Source organism: Phaenicophaeus curvirostris, chromosome 1 (assembly GCF_032191515.1).
Source record: "Phaenicophaeus curvirostris isolate KB17595 chromosome 1, BPBGC_Pcur_1.0, whole genome shotgun sequence".
Lineage (NCBI taxonomy): Eukaryota > Metazoa > Chordata > Aves > Cuculiformes > Cuculidae > Phaenicophaeus > Phaenicophaeus curvirostris.
This window is the reverse complement of record NC_091392.1, coordinates 122,683,137-122,703,593: the sequence shown is the minus strand read 5'-3', so window position 1 is coordinate 122,703,593 and position 20,457 is coordinate 122,683,137. Positions and strand designations below refer to the sequence as shown.

The window sequence follows — 20,457 nt, the reverse complement described above, 5'->3', positions numbered from 1 at the left end:
CAAATATATAACCACCTGCATCTCCATTAGGAAAGGAAAAAATTAAAAGATAAGTGTATGTTATTATTTATTTGTTTTGTCTCATCACATAGGATCCCTAGCGTGGGACCAATATCCATTGTGCTTGGTGGCTGTTTTCTCAAAAATATAAACTTTACTTATTGAACACTTCAAAGAACTTTTACAAGCAATTGCTACTACACTTCAAAAATCTTATTATTTAGATGCTTCGGTCCTAATGCAGACAATCATGGATTTTGTAGCCATATATGTGAAAGGCAACGGATCAATGGTGCTGAAGAAAACAATATCATTAGTTAGCTACACAGTACATAAAAAAATAAACTCTATCTTGCACATTCTACATCAGCAATGTGTCTCATTTTGATTTATCTAATTGCTCTGTCCATCCTTTCATGACATGTTTCTCTCCTTAGTTACCAGGTTGTCATCTGTTTCTTCAGTTTTCTTTACAGTCTTAAAATATGTATATACACACTCAAGAAGATGTATGCATATCATATACAAAGCCCATAAAGTTATCTGTAGGCTTCTGTTATTCTGCTGCATTTCTTATGCAAATTTAGTTGCTTTGCTTACACTTTTCTCACTAAATGACTTTCTCAATACATCTGTTAACCCAGAAACCTCTCTAATTACCATATCACTGCTATAATTTTTATTATTTAAAATAAATTGCTTAAAAAAATTGTTTCCCCTTCCATGTGTTTCATGAATTACATGCTCTCAAAAAGAACAGTTTACCTCAGTAAATCCAAAGAAAAAAGCTGTCCCAGTTGAATGGGAGATACTTAACAGGCCACTGAGGCAGGCAGTGAGATACTAGCATTCCTCAAGATTATGTTGTGACACTTACCCATGTGGCAAAGAACTTTAGACCCACGTGAGAAACTTTTTAACTATAATTTGTATTTTTTTTGAATGAGAAGTCAGAATATCTATGTACATTAGTAGAAAGAGCATGCTAGGTGTACAAGATTAATCATTCAAAATGAGGCTACAAGAATATGCAAAGTGACATACAACATATAATTAATTTATACAGTTGTATTAGCTTAAACTAAATTTTTAACCCAAATTTAAGCTATGTACACATGTAGACACATATATGCATACCCATGTGCATAAAATGTGTGCCTTTTTACTCTAAATAATTCCTGAAACTAGGAAAAAGTCAAGTGGAAATCTGATGTATGAGCACTTCCTGGATAACACATTCAATCATAGAATCATAGAATGTTTTGAGTTGGAAAGGACCTTAAAGCCCATCGAGTTCCAAACCCCCCTGCCATGGGCAGTGACACCACTCAGTAAAGCAGACTACTCAAGGCCCCATCCAACCTGGCCTTGAACCCTTCCGGGGGGGGCATCCACCACTTCTCTGGGCAACTTGTTCCAATGTCTCACCACCGTCACTGTAAACAATTTCTTTCTAATGTCTAATCTAAATCCTCCCTCTTCAAATTTAAAGACATTCCCCCCTCATCCCATCACTACATGCCCTTGTAAAATGTCCCTTCCCAACTTTCTTGTAGGCCTCCTCAGAGCCTTCTCTTCTCCAGACTGAACAATCCCAACTCTCTCAGCCCATCTCCTGGCTGGAGCAGAGGTGCTCCAGCCCTCTGATCATCTTCTTGGCCCTCCTCTGGACCTGTTCCAACTGTTCCACATCCATCTTATGATGGGGATTCCAGAAATGGACACAGTACTCCAGGTGGGATCTCACAAGAGTGGAGGAGTATCACCTCCCGCAATCTGCTGGCCACATTTATTTTGATGCAGCCCGAGATATGGTTGGTTTCTAGGCCGCAAGCACACACTGCCAGCTTATTCGAGCTTCTCTTCAATAGCAACCCCAAGTCTTTCTCTGCAGGGCTGCTCTTAATCACTTCTTCCCCCACCCTATCTTGAAACTGCAGATTCCCCCAACACCTTGCACTTGGCTTTGTTGAACCTCATGAGGCTCACACAGACCCACTTCTCCAGCTTATCCAGGACCATCTGGATTACATCCCATCCTTCTGGTGTGACAACTGTACCAGTTAGATAGATGTCATCTGCAAACTTGCTGAAAATGCACTCAATCTCACTATCTATATCATCAATGATAATAAACTGCACTTGTCCCAGTAGAGACCCATGAGGGACACCACTTGTCACTGATCTGCATCTGGACATTAAGCCATTGACCACTGCTTTCTGAATGCAATCATCCAACCAATTCCTTATCCACCAAACAATCCACCCATCAAATCCATCGTTCTACAGTTTAGAGAGAAGGATGTTGTGAAGGATCATGTCAAAGGCTTTACAGAAGTCCAGACATAATTATTTATAGTAGTGCTAAATCTTTCATTCACTGCTACAAAGAACTCATACAAAAGCATTCTTGAAGGCAAAATTTGTGAAAATTTAAAGGCAGGACTGAACCTTGTGTAATATATATGGTTTAGTAATCGCTCAAATTATGTGTAATACTTAACTCCAATCAATGTTAATGAGATGTATGCAACCATATATTCATACTGCCCTTTACAGAAAACTTACATTCTTATTTCTCACACCTGGACAATTACTTGTAGTTCTACAGTAAATACGACTCAGGAGATTACTATTTCAAACAAACCATTAATGGTTACATTTTTAGTTGAACTCTAAAGTACTGCAAGCAGAAAAATAAATAAATTAATTGATGTTTGAAAGTAGAGCCTACCAGTACCTGCCTTCATTATTTAATATCTTATTCTGAAAAAAAAAAAGTAATTCAGATGAATTAGTTTCTGAATAGAGTTTAAATAAGAGTTGGAAATTTGATGCAACTTTAGAAATCAAGGATTAAATTTATTATACTTCAGTGGGTTTTTCACAGGACTTTCTTGCCTTCTATCTTTCCCCTATTAAGTTCTGAGCATTTTCCCACACTGGGATCTGTAACATAATACAACTCAAGGCAGAAGCTGGCATCTTGCATTAAGGAATGGAGGGTAGGCATATCCAGAACTGACAGTTTTAGTGAGCAAAGAAAGAGAAAAATCTTTGTCTTGTCCTTATGCTTGCTGGAATTTCCTTACTGTAGAAGATATAATAGGTAGAGTCCTTCCCTATATTCAGGACAAGCATCTTTACTAAAAAAATATAGCTGAAACTGAATCATACACTAACCATAATGAGAAAAAAACAAAATTAAAAAAAAAATTAATAAAGCATTTTTAGCAGCTGGAAACCACTACTATTAAAAATTACATTCATTCAATAAAGATATATGTCCTTGCTAATGCCAACGTGGTTCACCATGTAGGTTAAAATTTTATAAGGATTAAAAATATATAAGAAAATGGAAATTAAAGTTTTAGATAACTCTTTAAGAATGGTTTGAATAAGTTGAATCTGACAAAGTGGCTGAATACACTAGACAATTACATGAAAATACTCAAAACCAAATGCTTTAAAATAATACCTATAAACTGTTAAGAACCATGGGGAAATGCTTGTGTAAGTGGCCATTTCCTGTATTGTTATTTCTGCAAAGTATATTTGATTGATATCAATTTATTTTGTATTTTTACTTGATTGTCAGTGATATACTGATGTGCAAATTATTTCCAGTCTGAAAAAACAACTTATTTTGAGTGAGCATTAGTATGTTATACATAGTTTTTCACCAAGTGTTATCATCACTAGCATAGTAAATTAAATTTTCTTTGCCATCATTAAGGCATAGGATATTTACATAAACATGATTATACCTACACATAAGAAACTGGGATTTTTTGTAGCTACCACATTTTACCAGGTGCAACACAAATATAAGAACTATATCCACGAACTGGCCCTCACAGAGAAGGCCAATTAGCAAAAACCAACCAAACCAACCAAATAAAACTAGCCAATAAAAAAAAAAACAACCCAAAACAAAACCAAACCCTCTCCCACTATAACCAAATAAAAACACACACACAAAAAAAACCCCAAAACAACCAACTAAAGGAATAATGCAACTATTTTCCGATAAAAATGTTCCCCCAAAAGAAGTATATGTAACCATTATTGCCTACATTTAGAACTGTATTACATGGTGGCATCAGAACTAGCTAGCCTCAGAGAATGCTGTTGATTTCCTTTTATCACTCAATGTTAAAGCATATTTCAACGAACTCTGTATATGCATTTCCTTTTCCCTTTCTGCTGAAGGAACAATCCCAACATCACTTTTTTTTTTTTTTTTTTTGCTGTTCTACAGTTTACACTCAGAAAGCCTCCAAACATTTTTGTGTTAAGCCTCAGCAGCTGTTCCATTTTTGGTCCTTTCTCATTACTTGCCTCCAAATTCATAGCGACCTTACTGTACTTTTGAGTTTATAACTTCACATGAAGGAAATATGTGAGAGGAGAGGCTCTTAGCTTCCTGATGAGAAGTTCAGCAAAAACAAACTTGTGCCTCCTCCTAAACTGAACTAATGTTTGAGAAAAAGTCTTTACAAGCAGCTGTAGGACACACGAGAGTGTAAAAAGTCAGTCATTTCTGAGGAATAAACATAGGTGTGCTACATGTACCAAAAAAAGAAGCAGATAATAGACACACCCAGGAAAAAAGGCAGTCGTACCTGAGAGTCCAATAAATGCTGGAACAGTTCATTGCTTTCTAGAGCAAACTGTAAACTACATATTTGCTAGCCCATGCTTAGCATCAATATATTAAATAAAGAATTAAAAGCCCAATAGAATATAAAATGCTCTCAGAGATCAGTAAAGCCACTTTCATGTACATATTTATGCACAAAGAAGCTTTTGTTCACCCACTCCTATGCCAGCTGTGAGTGGTGACATCAGCTAAGATTCAGAAGAGAAAATTCCATGTCTTCAGCATTGCTAGCACATCTTACCTGTAAGAATGCATACATATAGAAGGTAGATCAAAATTATAACAATAACATGGAATATTCATTATGAGATCAGATAGCTTTAGTCAATCACAAGTTATATAACAGTACAATAAAACCTCTCTCTTTCATGTTAGAGAGACCTAAATCCTCACTACAGTATTAAAAATTTATAAAATGCTTACATAAGTCCATGAAGGCAAGGCCTTAAAAGGCACTTCTCAGCATTAAAATCTATTAAAAATAATATTTCTTTTAAATCCTTGCATTTTCAAGAATGTAAATATTTTCTTATGCATGTGATTTTTTTTTTACTTATGTATGACTTCAGTGCTCAAAAGCCTGCACATTGCAGTACTTAAAAACATGTATTTTAATGCTTGTACCTGACTTCATTGGTAATTTACATAAAATTCAAAGCCCGATTATTTTCAGCACTGTCCTCGGAAAGAACGTGCTTTATGTCTTAACAATGTTTCAGTGCTAAGGCATATCTTACTGCTTGAGAAAAGTTGCATTAGCAGTTTTTATTCAACGATAAAATAATATAAAACCAGCTAAAATGAAGATATACTTAATAACAGCATTAATTAGAAACTATTTCAGTAAATTTTACATGCTAGGAATAGCAAAAGAAAATCGCAGGCTTTGATTCTGCAAAACTTCAACAGGCATCAACCAGTGGAAACTTATTTCCGCCATCTTATTTTTGACCTTCATAAGCTGATTGAAATGCAAAGGTTTTCTCCAGGGGAAAAGGTCTGCTCCCTGTATTTTAAGCTTAAATTATGAGATATCTCCTAGAGACTCAGATAGTCATGCTATACTCTGGTCAACTTTGTATGGTGGATTGGATAGTTTACTTAGTTAACTGTGGTTGCAAGTGATACCTGTGGTTGCTTCACTCGAAGACTTGGATGACTACTTATCCTACCACCAAGTTTTCCTCTTTTGGATTATTTTCACACTGATTTTTTTTTTCTAAACCACAAAAGATATAAACATGAATATATAGTTTTTAAAGCTATGACAAAGTATTTTGGTGCTGCAACTGATCCTCTATGTTCTGCACACTCCCATGCCTTTTAAGGCCCTCCGAGATGTCAAATATATACAGTTTTGGCAATTCCCTTTTCAGTTGCTTTTCTTTTATACTGGCTTAGACAATTGCCTCCAGATATGGACCGCCTCAGGCTGAGGCTTTGCTGTGTACTGAACTTAGCTGCAGCTTATTTGGAAACTTACCCGTTGCTCCTTACTGAAGTCCTGCTAGTGTTCGTGCAGGTAAGAGACTAACATAACCAGCATAAATTGGAAATGCTAGCAGTTCTGCCTTTAACTTTTAACCCTGACAACTTCCTTTGGTATATATTTGTTAAGCAAAGAGAAAAAAGAATCATTTCAGCTATGATGAGACTGGGATGTAAGACTCTCATATGCTGTATAGTGTGTGTTACGAGCAATCTCTTTCAGAAAATAAGTAAATATACTGTGTATCTTATGCCATAGCTCCAATGTTACCATGTCCTGAAGAAAAACAAAATCTAGTAGCATTATGGCATAATTGACTAATTGGTATTGGAATTTAGAAAGTGTTGCTTGTTTTACATAAGTTATGCATATATGTTAATTACTTCTGATAAAGATGGCATGTCACAGTCTTAGTAGTCGCACTTATTCCAAATTTAAAAGGAAAGGAAACCTGAGTGTCACCATCATGTGACTTTAAACGGATATTTGTAACATTTTGGCAGGGATTATAAAAAAAAAGAATATGCCTCACAACCATTTAACTTACACTGCTAAGGCCATGGGCAGTTGGTAGCATTTTGAGAAGATAAGTGTTTAACTTTCTGTGAGTAAAATGAGATAGCCATTCTTATTATTGGAAAACAGTAAATAAGCAAATACTTAGGTACTCATGTCACATTTTGGAATGAAAACTATCAGAACACATTGCAAAAATCTACATTTTAGGCTGGTTTTCAACAGATAGTTAAAAATGTTAGAGTTTTAGAAGGGTTTACCTGGAAAACACTTTTGTAATGGTTTTATATATGTTACCTTCCAGTGGAAATTTTTTTTGGAAAGTTTTTATATGCGAACTATAGCATACATAAAGCTATTGAGTTGTTAACCATTTCTTGTGTTCATCTTGTAGTATTTTTCAAAGATGACAAAATATATACAGACATTATAAAAGAAATGTCCTACTTAAGGAAGTACCTAGTTGACACTTCAAAAGATGATTAAACTCTTCTACAAAGTCAATTGTAACCATGATGCACAATTGTGGCAGTTTTATGGATTCTGTTAAACCAGCATTATGTACTCAAATTCACCTGCACAGAAGAAAATAGCAAAAAGAATGGAAGGAATTTCACATGATTTTTTTAATCAAAATAGAATTTCAGAATTGGGTTTCTTGGACAGTCGTAAGCAATACAGAAGAAACAGTGCATACAGTGGCAGAACAAGCTTCTGAATAATATGCTGGAAAGCAGACTTCCTCGGAACAGGCTTTGGTCAATGCCAGCTTATTTAATGCCTTAATCTTAGACAGCATTTATGATTAAGCTTTACAGCAGTCTTGAATAATAATATGTCTAACTCTACTGATTGATCACCAAGAAATCAATTAATGTTAAATAAAGCACAGGTAGGTTAGAATACCTTCTGTTGATGTTTAAATTGACAAACTAATTTTGAAATTTAATATTGATTTGTGATGTTAATTTTCCAGATACTTATGCAAACTTTATCTGTTAGCTATTATTTGTTGAGATCATTTAGAAAATAATCTAAAAATACCATTTAAGTGCCACCTTAGTGTTGAACACTAACAGCTTCTAAGTGTGAGGTCCTAAGACATGAACATTGACATCGTCCAGAAATGTTAAAAGGCATTGTCTAATTATTTTCCATCTTTACATCTTAAAATAGCCTTAGTATACATTCATGGAGATGCAATCATACATAATAATAATAGGGTCTGTCACTTAGGTTGATTTTGTTACTCAAAGACATAGATTTTTTTTTTAAATAATGAGTATGAAATTGCTGTCAATCCAGCAGTTTTGAAAACTACGTAAATATAGATACACAGATATTCAGCACTCACACTGTACATATAAATCTACTTCCTTCTGCATCTTTATGAGTATACTCAGATGTATCCATTTAAAAAAAAACAAACAGGACACAGAGAATGTAAAGTACATTTTAAAATGCATATAGAAAACTAGCTCTTCCTCTGCTATATCAAAGATAATATCCACCATCTGTGTCCTTCCCATAGTTTTTGTATCTTAGACATAAACCTAAATTTTTTATAATACAATTACATTACTTGGAATAAATTCTCAAATAGCAGTTTCCAGGCTGATGGATGCTAGAAAATAGGTGCAAGCATACAGCTGTGATCCTCTTCCCAAAGATTCTCATTTAACCTCCCCACTTTTGCAGACCACAGTCAAAGAAAAGCCTGGTCTTAAGCTGTGCTATGTCAAGATATTTGTTTAAAAAGCTGCCACTGTAAATGTCAGAAAAGTTAAATGGTGTCACAGGATCACCTCTCTCCTGTCCTTAGGACACCCAAAGCGCATAGGTGAAACAGATACTAATCCATCACTGTAAGGTTCATTTTGTTTGTCCAGAAGGTATTATTTTATTTTGTGTTTCTAGTGTCTTTTCTCTCTTTTATTTGTCCTCTTTCCCATTCATCATAGAAATAAAGAGGAATTGATTTGCTCCTTCTTATCACCAACTGTTAGTTGTCTATTTACCCCAAGAAATATTTAAGCAAGGATAAGAGAAGAAAACCACTGTATTCCAATGCAGCTGGTTGCAGAATCTGTGGAAAAAAATGACTGAAAATATGGTAGCACATTACCATTGAAGTATCCATGTTATTTAGATGCACACAGAAAATTAGGACACTAACTCCTGTATTTATCTGTGCAACAGTTCTATTTCAATTAATGTTTGATTTATATTTTAGAAAATAGCTTTACATATAAACATATTTTAACAGTTAAAAAACCCCAAACCAACAGCTTAAATTTCATTAAATGAACTAAACAGAGCTCCATAGGGAAATATTAACTGAAAACTGCAAGATGCCCTTAAATGACTCAACTCTTGAATTTCAGATATAAACTTGATTGGTCTTTATCTGGTTCCAGAAGTTGATCTCATATTGTCTCACTTGGAGTGATCAAACAGATAGGAGACAGATATTTTGAATTTCTGAATGCTTTACAGAAACTTAAACAGAATAACGTCTGTTATTTGGAAAAATGAACCTAGTGGTATTCAGTAGGTACTGAGAGTACTGGTATTTTATCCATGTTGCAGGTAACTATCAAACTGCTCAGACTTAATCACTTACCTTATAGAAATAAATACATGCTTTGTATAGCTATTTTCCTTATTCATTCTTGTTCAACACATAATCTAATTAGTGTGAAAAAGACAATCTCTCCTGATGTTTATAATTTCATCAATTTTATTACTTTTCCCAGTATGGCCAAAATCCAGGCCCAAATATTTCACTTAGTAAAATGACCATAAATTTCAACAGAATGTTTGTGTGTGTCACCAATTAAATTGCTGACATGACTTAGGTGAGCCTATTGGTTTTCTTTTAAATACATCAATACGTACATAATTTTGACAGCTGTTAATAGGCTGCAAAAGCAATATTCCTCTTGTTCTAAAAATTCTCTGGTTTAGTATCTACAGAATGTACAGTGCAGCTGTGAGGAAAAGCAAAGTCCACTATATGTGACAGCAGAAAGAACGTGGAATAGCTTGACAAAATATGGTAATAGGACATATGAAATAAGAATTTTTAGTGTAGGCTCTGCTCCTGTGTTCACCTAGAAAATGTTTCTTCATGATAAAAGTCTTCAGTACTCTCTACACGCAGAGTAATTTCAGTCAGCTCAATAAAATCTAAATTTCTTTAAAACAGGCATTAACTAGAGCTAGTTTAATTACATGTAATCAATACATCGATAACTGATTTTGATCCCGATTTGAATTAAACTATCTGAATATAGTTTTTTCTCTGCAACAGATAACTATTTTTACCACCCTGAAGCGGTGGCATAAACTGTTGCAAAAGAAAAGTAATTGGAAGATTTAGACTGGAAAAGAATTGATAACATTTCTGAAAATACTGTGTGGCTGTCAGTGCTGAACGTTTTTTAGATTCTTCAGAGATAATCTAGAAATAAATGTTCATTGACTTCTTGAATCTAATATTTTTTACTGAAATGATTTTTTTAAAAAACAAACAATTAATTTTAATGTGAAAAAACTGTATACTGCTCCAAAATGAAACGTTAATGGCTTGTTTTTGGAAGAGAATCCTAAGATTCCATGAATTTCCATGGGATTTAGTGGCTAACCATAATTTTAAAACATGAGGGAAAAATATTTCATGCTTTAATGAGTTATTGAGACTTCACAACTGAAATTGCAACTAATTTCAAACAGAATTTTTTAGCAGAAGTAAAGTAGTATGCTAAACTTCTTTTAACATAGGAAATTAAATTGTCTAATTTAAAAACAATATTTTCGCCCCACTGTTTATTTTGACACATAAATTAAAGACACGAGGTGGGAGAAGAGACTTGAAAAATGACATAAACTCCAAAAACTTTTCCTTATGCAGTGTCATTTTAGTTTTTTGCTGTTGTATATATGTCTTTGTGTACAGGGTTAATCTGTTATTGCAATAAATCCATCTTTTCCCTCTACAGAATCTCACATGTCACACTCTGACAATTTTCACATTAATAACTGACCACTACACCAAATTGAATGATGTCTCAAAATGTGTATTAAACACAATATGCAGCATTTGAGGTAACATAACTACATCATACCTTATTATCAAAAGTGATATCAGAATATTCCCTTTTACATATACACACTCAGGTATATTTGTCAATTAGTTGACGAGTATTTACTGCTACGTATTTGTGAGGCAATCAGAATTCTATAAGAATCTACCGTGGTAGGGGGGATCAATTCCTATATGGTTATGGTTCCTATATCTTTCTGGCAGGTCTTCCCAACAAATATTGGGGAAAAGTAAAATCCAGGGGAGCATGACCATTCTAACTTCACACTTCAATATAAAAAAATATATTAGCTCCAACAAATGTAAGAAATGCAAATCTGTCATTAAGCCACATAATTAAAGGTCTTCTTCAATGCAGTGTTGCTACGTTTATTCAATGAATCACAATGAATTGCAAGATATACAGTACAACTAAACCCTCACTGATTTATAATAACAACTTTCAATTGTTAAATAAGTCTGTTATTTAATACATCATCAATTATAAAATGTAGCAGTTTTCTGTTTCTTTTGCTCTAAAAATTAATTCATTTTTGTACTTTTATTATATGCTTTTATTCAGTTGGTTGTTAACATAGAAAATCTCTGTGAAAGCTATTTTTGCTGGTATATGCATGTGTTCAAGTGAATAGTTTGAACTTTCATTTTTCATCTGTATTTGAAAGTCTTGCATAATTAATTAATCCTCACAACATCCCTGTGAGGTAGGTACTTAGGCTGTATTAAAAAAAAAGAATAAAAAGGACTCAAGAGAAATTCACTTTGTTTCACTGATGCAGCAAAGCCAGAAGAGTAACAAGTTGTAATTCTCGCTCTGATTTGAGCCATGAAAATATACTGCCTCTCACAGGTTTTAATAGCTTCTGTAAAACTTGTGAAGTATTTCATATGAATATCATATTAGTCATTGTCAACAAAACAAGATATTTTTCATGAGAAATGAGAAGGAATCAGTAAATATCCTGCTCACATATAAATTTCATTGAATAATGACCTCACTATCCAGATAAATACTAGCTAGTAGACTTCTTGCATGGGCTGTTTGAGAATATATAAAAAATTAACCATTACAAGGATAGAAATACATTATATAAATAACATATTTGAACAACAAAACACATGGCTTGGTGACTGTATTCCTTTGACCAATTCAACAACACATGTACTGATGTATGTACTTTACATATTTTAAAGAAAAATGTGCTAATATATAGTTTTATTGATTTAGTAGTAAAATCTCATAATGGATATACACATTCTCTGTCATGGCAGGTGGTGGGTGACAAAGAAAGCACATCGACAGCAGAATGTTCTTATATAAATTACATGAACATTCTTATTTTTTACGCTCTTATCAAATGTACAAATATATTCATTATAAAAAGAGACTAACTTACAAAACAAAGTGAAGCCTGCTTTAGCTCTTTGCTAATATAAATGATATGCAATTGATTACACAATTGAGTTTAATACAAACTGTAGTAATCTGAAAAGACTAATCAGAGGGAACAAGATTTAATAACATCCAACCCAAAGTTGATGTTCCACCGATTGTCTCCATTAAATGCATAGTTATTCAAATTATTAATTTGTATATACATTTTGTAACTTAACTGTAGAAAATTTAAAAATACATGATACACTTGGTACATTAAATAGAGGACTATATTGACTGAAAGCTTATACATTATTGATGACTTTTGTAACTTCTTATTTTTTAAAACATAGTCAACCTTATGTCAGTTAGAAATAACACTACTTGTACTTAAATTTTCATTATCCTGTAATAATGTTCCCTCTACAATCTAGGTTTATTTAGAAATAAACAAATAAATAAAACTATATTGTGCTGAAACATCCCTTTACCTTTAGCACTGTCAAGATTACAGAAGAGTACATAATGCAACAACTTCCTTGAGAGCAAGTCTCATCTTTCTTCACATAAAAATCAAAAGCCCAGAAGACAACGAGCAGAGTAGTAGAGATGGCAATGAAAAACTGCCATGTAAGTGCGAAAGCAGTCTCTGGTAATCTTCTAAATGGGTAACACCCAAAACATATTTTGATCATAAACCTGAATTAGTGACAGTTTATTTCTCTTATATTTCTCCGGTTATTGCAGTATGTATAAACCAGTAAGAATAGTCATATTTTATATAACACTAAAAAAACTTAAGAGTCAGAAGATGTGAAGTTGGTTCATAAAACTATGTTTTCATTCTGTCAAAAGTACACTTTCTTGCAAAAACTCCTTTGAGAAGTCAAGTGTCTGTAGAAGAGGCCATATATATATAGTGTCCTAAGAATTTTTTTGGTCTCTTTCTAAGTGGGTATAACATGTTATGGACAAATTAAAAAAACAATTAAAATTGGCATGGGATGGGTAGTTTGAATTCAAAGACAAATCTTCTGTTTTACACATTGACTAAACAAAATAGATGCATGGCAAACTAATGTTTTTAGACTGGACAATGTTATGGAAAAATAATGAAGCAACAGAAATAAACATTAATTTTTCATTACTGAGTTTTGTTTTGTTTTTTTGTAACTGGCTGATTTAACTTAAGGGCAATTTTAAGTTCAAAGCACAAAACTACTGTATCAGAATATAAAGATTCCGCCACTTGCAGACAATAGGGCTTTTCTTATTAATATCTGAAGAGTTGACCCTGAAGCTCTCATTGTTAGTAGGATGCTGTTAGTAGTAGCAGTTGCAAACATATGGGTTTGCCAGTAACAACTCACAATTTGTGCATAGTTGAGTCTTCGAAACTGAGCAAATTTGCTCTCAAAATCTTGCCAGCGCTTGCTGAGCTGTATCAGAGTTGGCTCCACTGCTTTTGCAGCCCCATCCTTAGACAAGCGTTCAGCCTGCCTGTGCACCGCATTCAGATCTTCCTTCTTCTTCTGCAATTCTCCATCAATCTCCTAGTGAGCAAAACCAATACAGGGCCCAGGACAGTTAGCTAACTAGATCAATCACCTTAAAATTAGCAAAATAGTTCTGTCAAAAATTCCATTTCCATTTTATTGTTACAATTAAAATTTACAGCTATTTCATGTCGTATTTTACATTTAAACAAAAGAAAAAAACTGAAATTGAAGCAACTTTATAGAGATTGGCCATAGAGATACTAACAGCTAGTACACACTGCAAACTAGTTAGCAAAGGCCAACAGTTTCCACTTCCAGATTCCTCCTGGTACACTGTGATGGGCAACTGGAGAAATTCTTTTCTCAATAAGGGTCAGAGTAATCAGGACAAATGTATTATTTTACTCTAATATATATTATGTAACTCCTATTTTAGTCTGTGGGAAACTCAGAGAATGAAGCAAAGAAAGACGATGTAAAAGAAACTAGGAAAATCTTTGACAGTATGTAAATAAATCTATAGAGTTTGACAGTGACATATGAATATGTTCTGATGAAAATGAATGTGCTAATATGAGAGAGTGGTCATCCATATATCGGTAAGTCATTTGTTCATCTGGAACAAAGATACATAAAATCAATTACAATTTTTACTAGAAAACATCTGATTCTTCTTAATACATTGCACACTTTCCATATTATTGCAAAAAGTTTTATTCGGTGTGTTTCAAATTATTTATATAACTTTCTGTATAACAAACAAATACAAAGTATAGTATAACAAAGAAACTTCAGTTCAAACACTAATAATCAGGGTCTTTTTAACTATAAATAAAAATAAAGAACTGAACTGATAATTTTTGGTTTCTCCTGAAATATTCGTTTCATTGTCTATCTGTTAAATTGATAGACTACCACTCTAAAAGTTCTACCATTGTCATCCCAAAACAACATTACCTTTAGTTTCTGCTCATCTTTGTGGTCTGGTAGACTGGCTAACTTTTTCTCAATGTCATCCAGCCATGTCATTAGGTCATCAGCCTGCCTCTTGTACTGATACCATTGATGAGAAATCTCTAAAGCCTTTTTTCTTCTTTGAGATCTCAAGTCCTGTTCACAGTGCAGACATTATTAGAACATGCATTAAAGGCTTATAAAATATGAATTAACTTGTGTGCACACTGAAGAGAAAAAAGTGCATAAGGCTATTGTTGTTTTTTTTTAATTGGATGATGATATGTAAATCAAGTATATAATTACCTCAAAACAGCATATTTTCTTCAGTTTACCAGATTATTTTTACTCTTAAAGGAGGTCCACATTCAGATTTGTTCACATGTTGAATAAATCACTGAGACAGTCACCACTGTTCAGAGAATTTAAGGCTCTTACATGAACATTGATATTTTGCATAAAACACTTCTGCTCAGAATACTTACTGGACAGATGGGAACACAGCCCACTTAGTATCTAGCCAGAAGTGGGCTTCTTGTGTTTTGTGGTCTCCTGAAAAATTCTAGCCTGCATGCAAACTGTTTAAGTATTCAAAGGAAAACCATTTCAATGCAGAAATATATGCAAAGACAGGTTTCTGTTTTCCAAATATGTTTATTTACATAACAAATGTCTTGTAATTATTACTCTGCTTTGTAAAGGTATTGAAATTTTTCTTTTATAGGGAGTTAAAAATGTTATTTCATACAAATCTCAAATGTACTCAGTTTGCATTTGCTTTAACTACTTAACTTCACTCATATAGAATTCTGAAAATATTTTCATTAACACAGCTTCTTATAAAGAAGTAAATTAAAAAATTATTGGTACACGTCACATAAAAATACTCAGATCAATTTTCCTCAACCTTTCCTGAATTTTATTTGACAAGATTGAATGCCTCAACTGAGTCACCCAAAGGATAATCAGTCAGTCTATTCCATAAAAACATCCAGTAAGGATCTGGTCAATAGCATAGTTCTAGAAACACTTCTCTTGTTTCTCCTTTATAAAAATTATATATTATGATCTGCAAAACTGTAAAATTTAGAATGTGATTCACAGGAAATGCTGCTAAAAAAAACCCAGTTCCCTCGTAAGACTTGTTCTCCAGCCCCTTCACCAGCTTCGTCGCTCTTCTCTGGACTCGCTCCAGAGCCTCAACATCCTTCTTGTGGTGAGGGGACCAGAAATGAACACAGTATTCGAGGAGTGGTCTCACCAGTGCCGAGTACAGAGGGAGAATAACCTCCCTGGACCTGCTGGTCACACCATTTCTGATACAAGCCAAGATGCCATTGGCCTTCTTGGTCACCTGGGCACACTGCTGGCTCATGTTCAGTCGGCTGTCAAGCAAAACCCCCAGGTCCCTCTCCTCCAGGCAGCTTTCTAGACAGGCTTCTCCTAGTCTGTAGCACTGCATAGGGTTGTTGTGCCCCAAGTGCAGGACCCGGCATTTGGCCTTGTTAAACCTCATGCCGTTGGACTCTGCCCAGCGGTCCAGCCTGTTCAGATCCCTTTGCAGAGCCTCCCTGCCCTCCAGCAGATCGGCACTTCCACCCAGCTTAGTGTCATCCACAAACTTGCTAAGGGTGCACTCGATGCCTTCATCCAGGTCATTGATAAAGACACTGAACAGGGCTGGACCCAGCACTGAGCCCTGGGGAACCCCACTTGTCACTGGCCTCCAGCTGGATTTCACACCATTTACCACCACTCTCTGGGCCCGGCCATCCAACCAGTTTTCCACCCAGGAGAGTGTGCGCCTGTCCAGGCCAGAGGCTGACAGTTTCTCAAGCAGAATGCTGTGAGAAACTGTGTCAAACGCTTTATCGAAGCCCAGGAAGACCACATCCACAGCCTTTCCCTCGTCCAGTAAGTGGGTCACCTTGTCATAGAAGGTGATCAGGTTAGTTTGGCAAGACCTGCCTTTCATGAACCCGTGTTGACTGGGCCTGATCACCCGGTTCTCTTGCATGTGCTTCATGATAGCACTAAAGATCACCCATTCCATGAGTTTTCCCAGCACTGAGGTCAGACTGACAGGCCTATAGTTTCCTGAGTCCTCCCTCCAAGCCTTCATGTAGATGGGACTAGTCCCAATTATGACTATTAGCTTGTCCAAATAGGTCTCACTGTGGATGTTTCTAGGAGTAGTATTTACAGTTATACCTCCAGGAGTGTGGTAAGACAGAATTTTGATTGGCATCTTTGGTTTTCAGCCTCTAAGCTACTAGGACTATTGGTACTACAATCTATCCTTTTCTAAAGAGGCTGGAGCCACTTTTCCCACTAATAAACATAATGTCTAAATGCTTTACTAAAGGATAAAACAACTTATTATTGCCAGAAGTATGTTATACAGCTGAATATATAAATTTTTGACAGCTGATTCTAAGTAAGGTCTTTACTGCTGCTATAGAAACATAAAACATGCATAGTGTATTAAAAAAAGAATTATTATCAAAGAAGTCATTGTTTTTCAGCTGGCAATCACTCATTTGTAACACTGATGACAAAACAGTGCTTGTTAAGTTGGAGATTTAAAATGTCTTTTCCAAACCATCAAGAGAAATGTGTAAGAAAATATGTTTATAGCCAAATAGTTTAAAATTACTCATCCCTAAATAGTAATGGACTCATTTAACAGAACAATGCCCTGAACTGAAGAAAAAAATGGTTTTAGTAGCATGTGCTTATTATTGTAGCTCCTATACCTTGAGAGCATTATGTTTAGTCTGCAACAGCTGTTGTTTTATCTTTATTTCCTCCCGTTTTCTCTCATCTGTGATTCTCTTTTGAAGCATGTCGCCCCTTTGCAGCAATTCTTTCACTGTGCTCTCATCTTCACTCTGATTTAAAAAAAAAATAACAAGTATAACAGGCATTTTAATTTAATTATTACTTAAGTACTAGGAGATACAGAAATACATTTCCTCTGCTTTGGTAATCATCTGACAACTACTCACAAGTTCTAAACTGAAGACTGAATACCTTTTTCTTGCTTTTTACATACATATAGACACTTGAGGAGTACAAGTAAAACAGGACTTGAAAACCTGCAGATGTTTGATAGTAGATTTTATGCAGCATCCAGGATAACAGAATAGAAACATTAAATACCAACAGGTAAAACATTTTACCTTAAAACAAAAAGGACAGATACATTTAAAATATTTTAAACCACCGTCAGACGTTACTGGAATTTCCAGTATGCTAGGATTCCTGACTATTTAATATATCATCAAAATGCAAACCAGCTGTTCTGGCAGGGAAAATGATACCACTAGTACTTTTTACACAGAAGTTGATTCTATGCCACAGCTTCTGGTATTTTATCTCTTGAAACATGTTCTTTACATTTTACATCTCAAAAGGGAAGAAAATATGCTCAAGTAGTGGAAACTGTCTCATCAAACTTGATCCACTTAGAATTTACCACTGTAGTACATATCGCCTTAAAATTTACTTTTTCTGCATTAAAAGAAATAAAAAAGTCATGTAAATATTCCTTTCAGCATTGATATAAAATGGCTATCTTTTAAGTAGTCCTTAAAAGGAAAAGAATATTGACTTTTTCTATTTCTTGTAGAGAAATATATAATTGATCTTGCTGAGGACTCACAGAGAGGGTTCTGAAGACCAATCCGTTATTTCCCAACCAAGCAATATCACCCCTCTGAAAGAATCACTCTGAAGAAAATGCAACACAGTGGAAACAGTATCAAAGCAAAACAGTATTTTACTCCTCTTCTTTGTTATTGTTTTTTTTTTCTTACCCCATAATGTGCACAGTATTACAACTTGCAAAGAGCAAACAGGGGTTATAAAGCTTACCACAGTCACAAAATCAATTTACAATAAATGGTATAATCGGACAGTTTAACAATTAATTAACAAGTGGCATTTCTTTCAATGATTACTGCCTAGCATTTTTTTTCTAGTGAATGTCTTCTTTTACTATATTGCTACAGACTATATTCTGAGTTTTCTAGATCTTCATACTGCCACAGAGTATGTATCTCTGTAGATAGTACTCCTGTTTTGCTTAGCGTTTTCACAAGTGTCAAAAAATGTTTTTCTTATAATCCAACTGTTAACTTGTCACTAAAACTTTCAGTTAATGTGAAGTTCAGACTTTTGATATAATATGTTAGCACAGTAAAATTTTGACCGAGTGTATCTAAAGAGCCTAACACAAATATGGAAGTTTCTAATTTTCACTCAGGTTTTTTAATCTTACTGCTTACTTCACCCAGACTTCCATTTCAACCAAATTACCATATCTTTATTGAAGTCCTCCTCTTTGAGATTCACCCCCTGCTGAATTTCAACCTCCAGCGGTTCAAGGATTTTTTGTATATCAAAGTCAAATTGCTCCACTTCCTTCAAAGGAATAAAAGGCTAAAAAGGGAGAAATACAAATATTACTTATTTAAATAATATATTTAATTGTTTTATTAGAAACAAATGAAGACAGACATCTGTTCTGCCCCAATTGCTAAAGCAATGGTAGAATTTTGATCATGTGGAAAAATATCTACACCATAAAACTCAAAGTATCCAAAGATTAAAGTAAAAGTAGATATTTAATAACACTGTAGAATTTGCATGTGAGAAAACATAAGCATTTTATGGTGAGTAAAATTTTTTTAAAAAATATTATACTCTTACATTTGTGTGAAAGAACAGGTTCAGATAAACAGTGTAACATAATAATTTGTCTAAAAATTGTAGTCCTGACCCTACTTGGCTAATTCTGGTTAATTAGAAATTACTCACACAGCAACAAGCATTCATTGAAAGCTCCAAATGCGAGAACATGTAAAAAAATTTTGATGATTCTTGCATAAAATTCAAATATAAATGTAATTAGTACTTTATGATGTTCTAGGAACTCTTGAACTTTGAATTGTCTTCACGCTAAACACATAAGCACATTTTATTCTAATCAGTTTTCTTTTCCTCTTCCCTCCAGCACAATTAGTATTTATGATAAAGTAAAAGTTTATAATAAAGTAAAAGTTGATTACAATCAAAGTTAATCTGTTCAAATAAGACAGACTGTAAGAAAAATGCCTTAATTTTATCTTGTTCATTGTTTTAATGACAAAGAAATTACTGGAAATATAATAATGTATGATATTTATACAGAATAACACTGTTCTTTCAAATTTTTATGAAGCTCAGAATTATATTCAGCAAGCACTTCAACTGAGGTAGAAATAACAGCAAACTATACAGTAATTTTTTCTCAGTGCCATGAAGGGTATCTTCAAAAGTACTTAACTCTCACTAAAAGACAAATCAACTAATAAAAATGGAATATAGAATTGCTAATCTCTGGCAAATGTTAAAAACAATAGCAAAAAGGAAAATGGAAGGGAAAATTACTAAATGAAATTCCAACAATTGAATGAGTTTCAAAACCACTTGAGAATGTTGAATCTCATTTTAGTACACTGTGGCAATTTTGTTAATTCAGGACACAACAATTACATAGTACCATTTATGGACTCCACAGGTATTTTCTTATTTACTTCACTGTTGAAGTGATAATTGTTAGTATTTGAAAAAATATAGCTAATTTGAAAACAGATGAGAATTGATTGAAAATACATTATGAGAGTTTACTATCCTTTTGAACTGATTTTTTACTCACTGATTCAATAATTTTATCTAAGTATGAAAAAAACCCCAAACCACTTAAGAAGCATAATATCACCTCATAAGAATAATTTTAGCCCACGAAGCTGATATCATGACTCAGGGAGGTCCAGTTACCTACAGTATATGACTGAACAAAAGGAGGTATCC

At 34.1% G+C, this 20,457-nt stretch overlaps 1 protein-coding gene across 4 annotated transcripts in view; it reads right to left on the bottom strand.

The window, feature by feature from the left end:
• The window catches only part of DMD (dystrophin), a 1,224,073-nt gene that overhangs the window by 629,267 nt on the left and 574,349 nt on the right, over positions 1-20,457 (bottom strand). For all 4 annotated transcript variants that reach the window (XM_069873469.1, XM_069873460.1, XM_069873489.1 and 1 more), the window contains 4 exons: positions 18,922-19,044; positions 17,358-17,492; positions 14,605-14,757; positions 13,519-13,701 (listed from right to left, as the gene is read on the bottom strand). In XM_069873469.1, the coding sequence (XP_069729570.1) occupies positions 13,519-13,701; positions 14,605-14,757; positions 17,358-17,492; positions 18,922-19,044 (594 nt within the window). The remainder of the gene's footprint in view (positions 1-13,518; positions 13,702-14,604; positions 14,758-17,357; positions 17,493-18,921; positions 19,045-20,457) is intronic.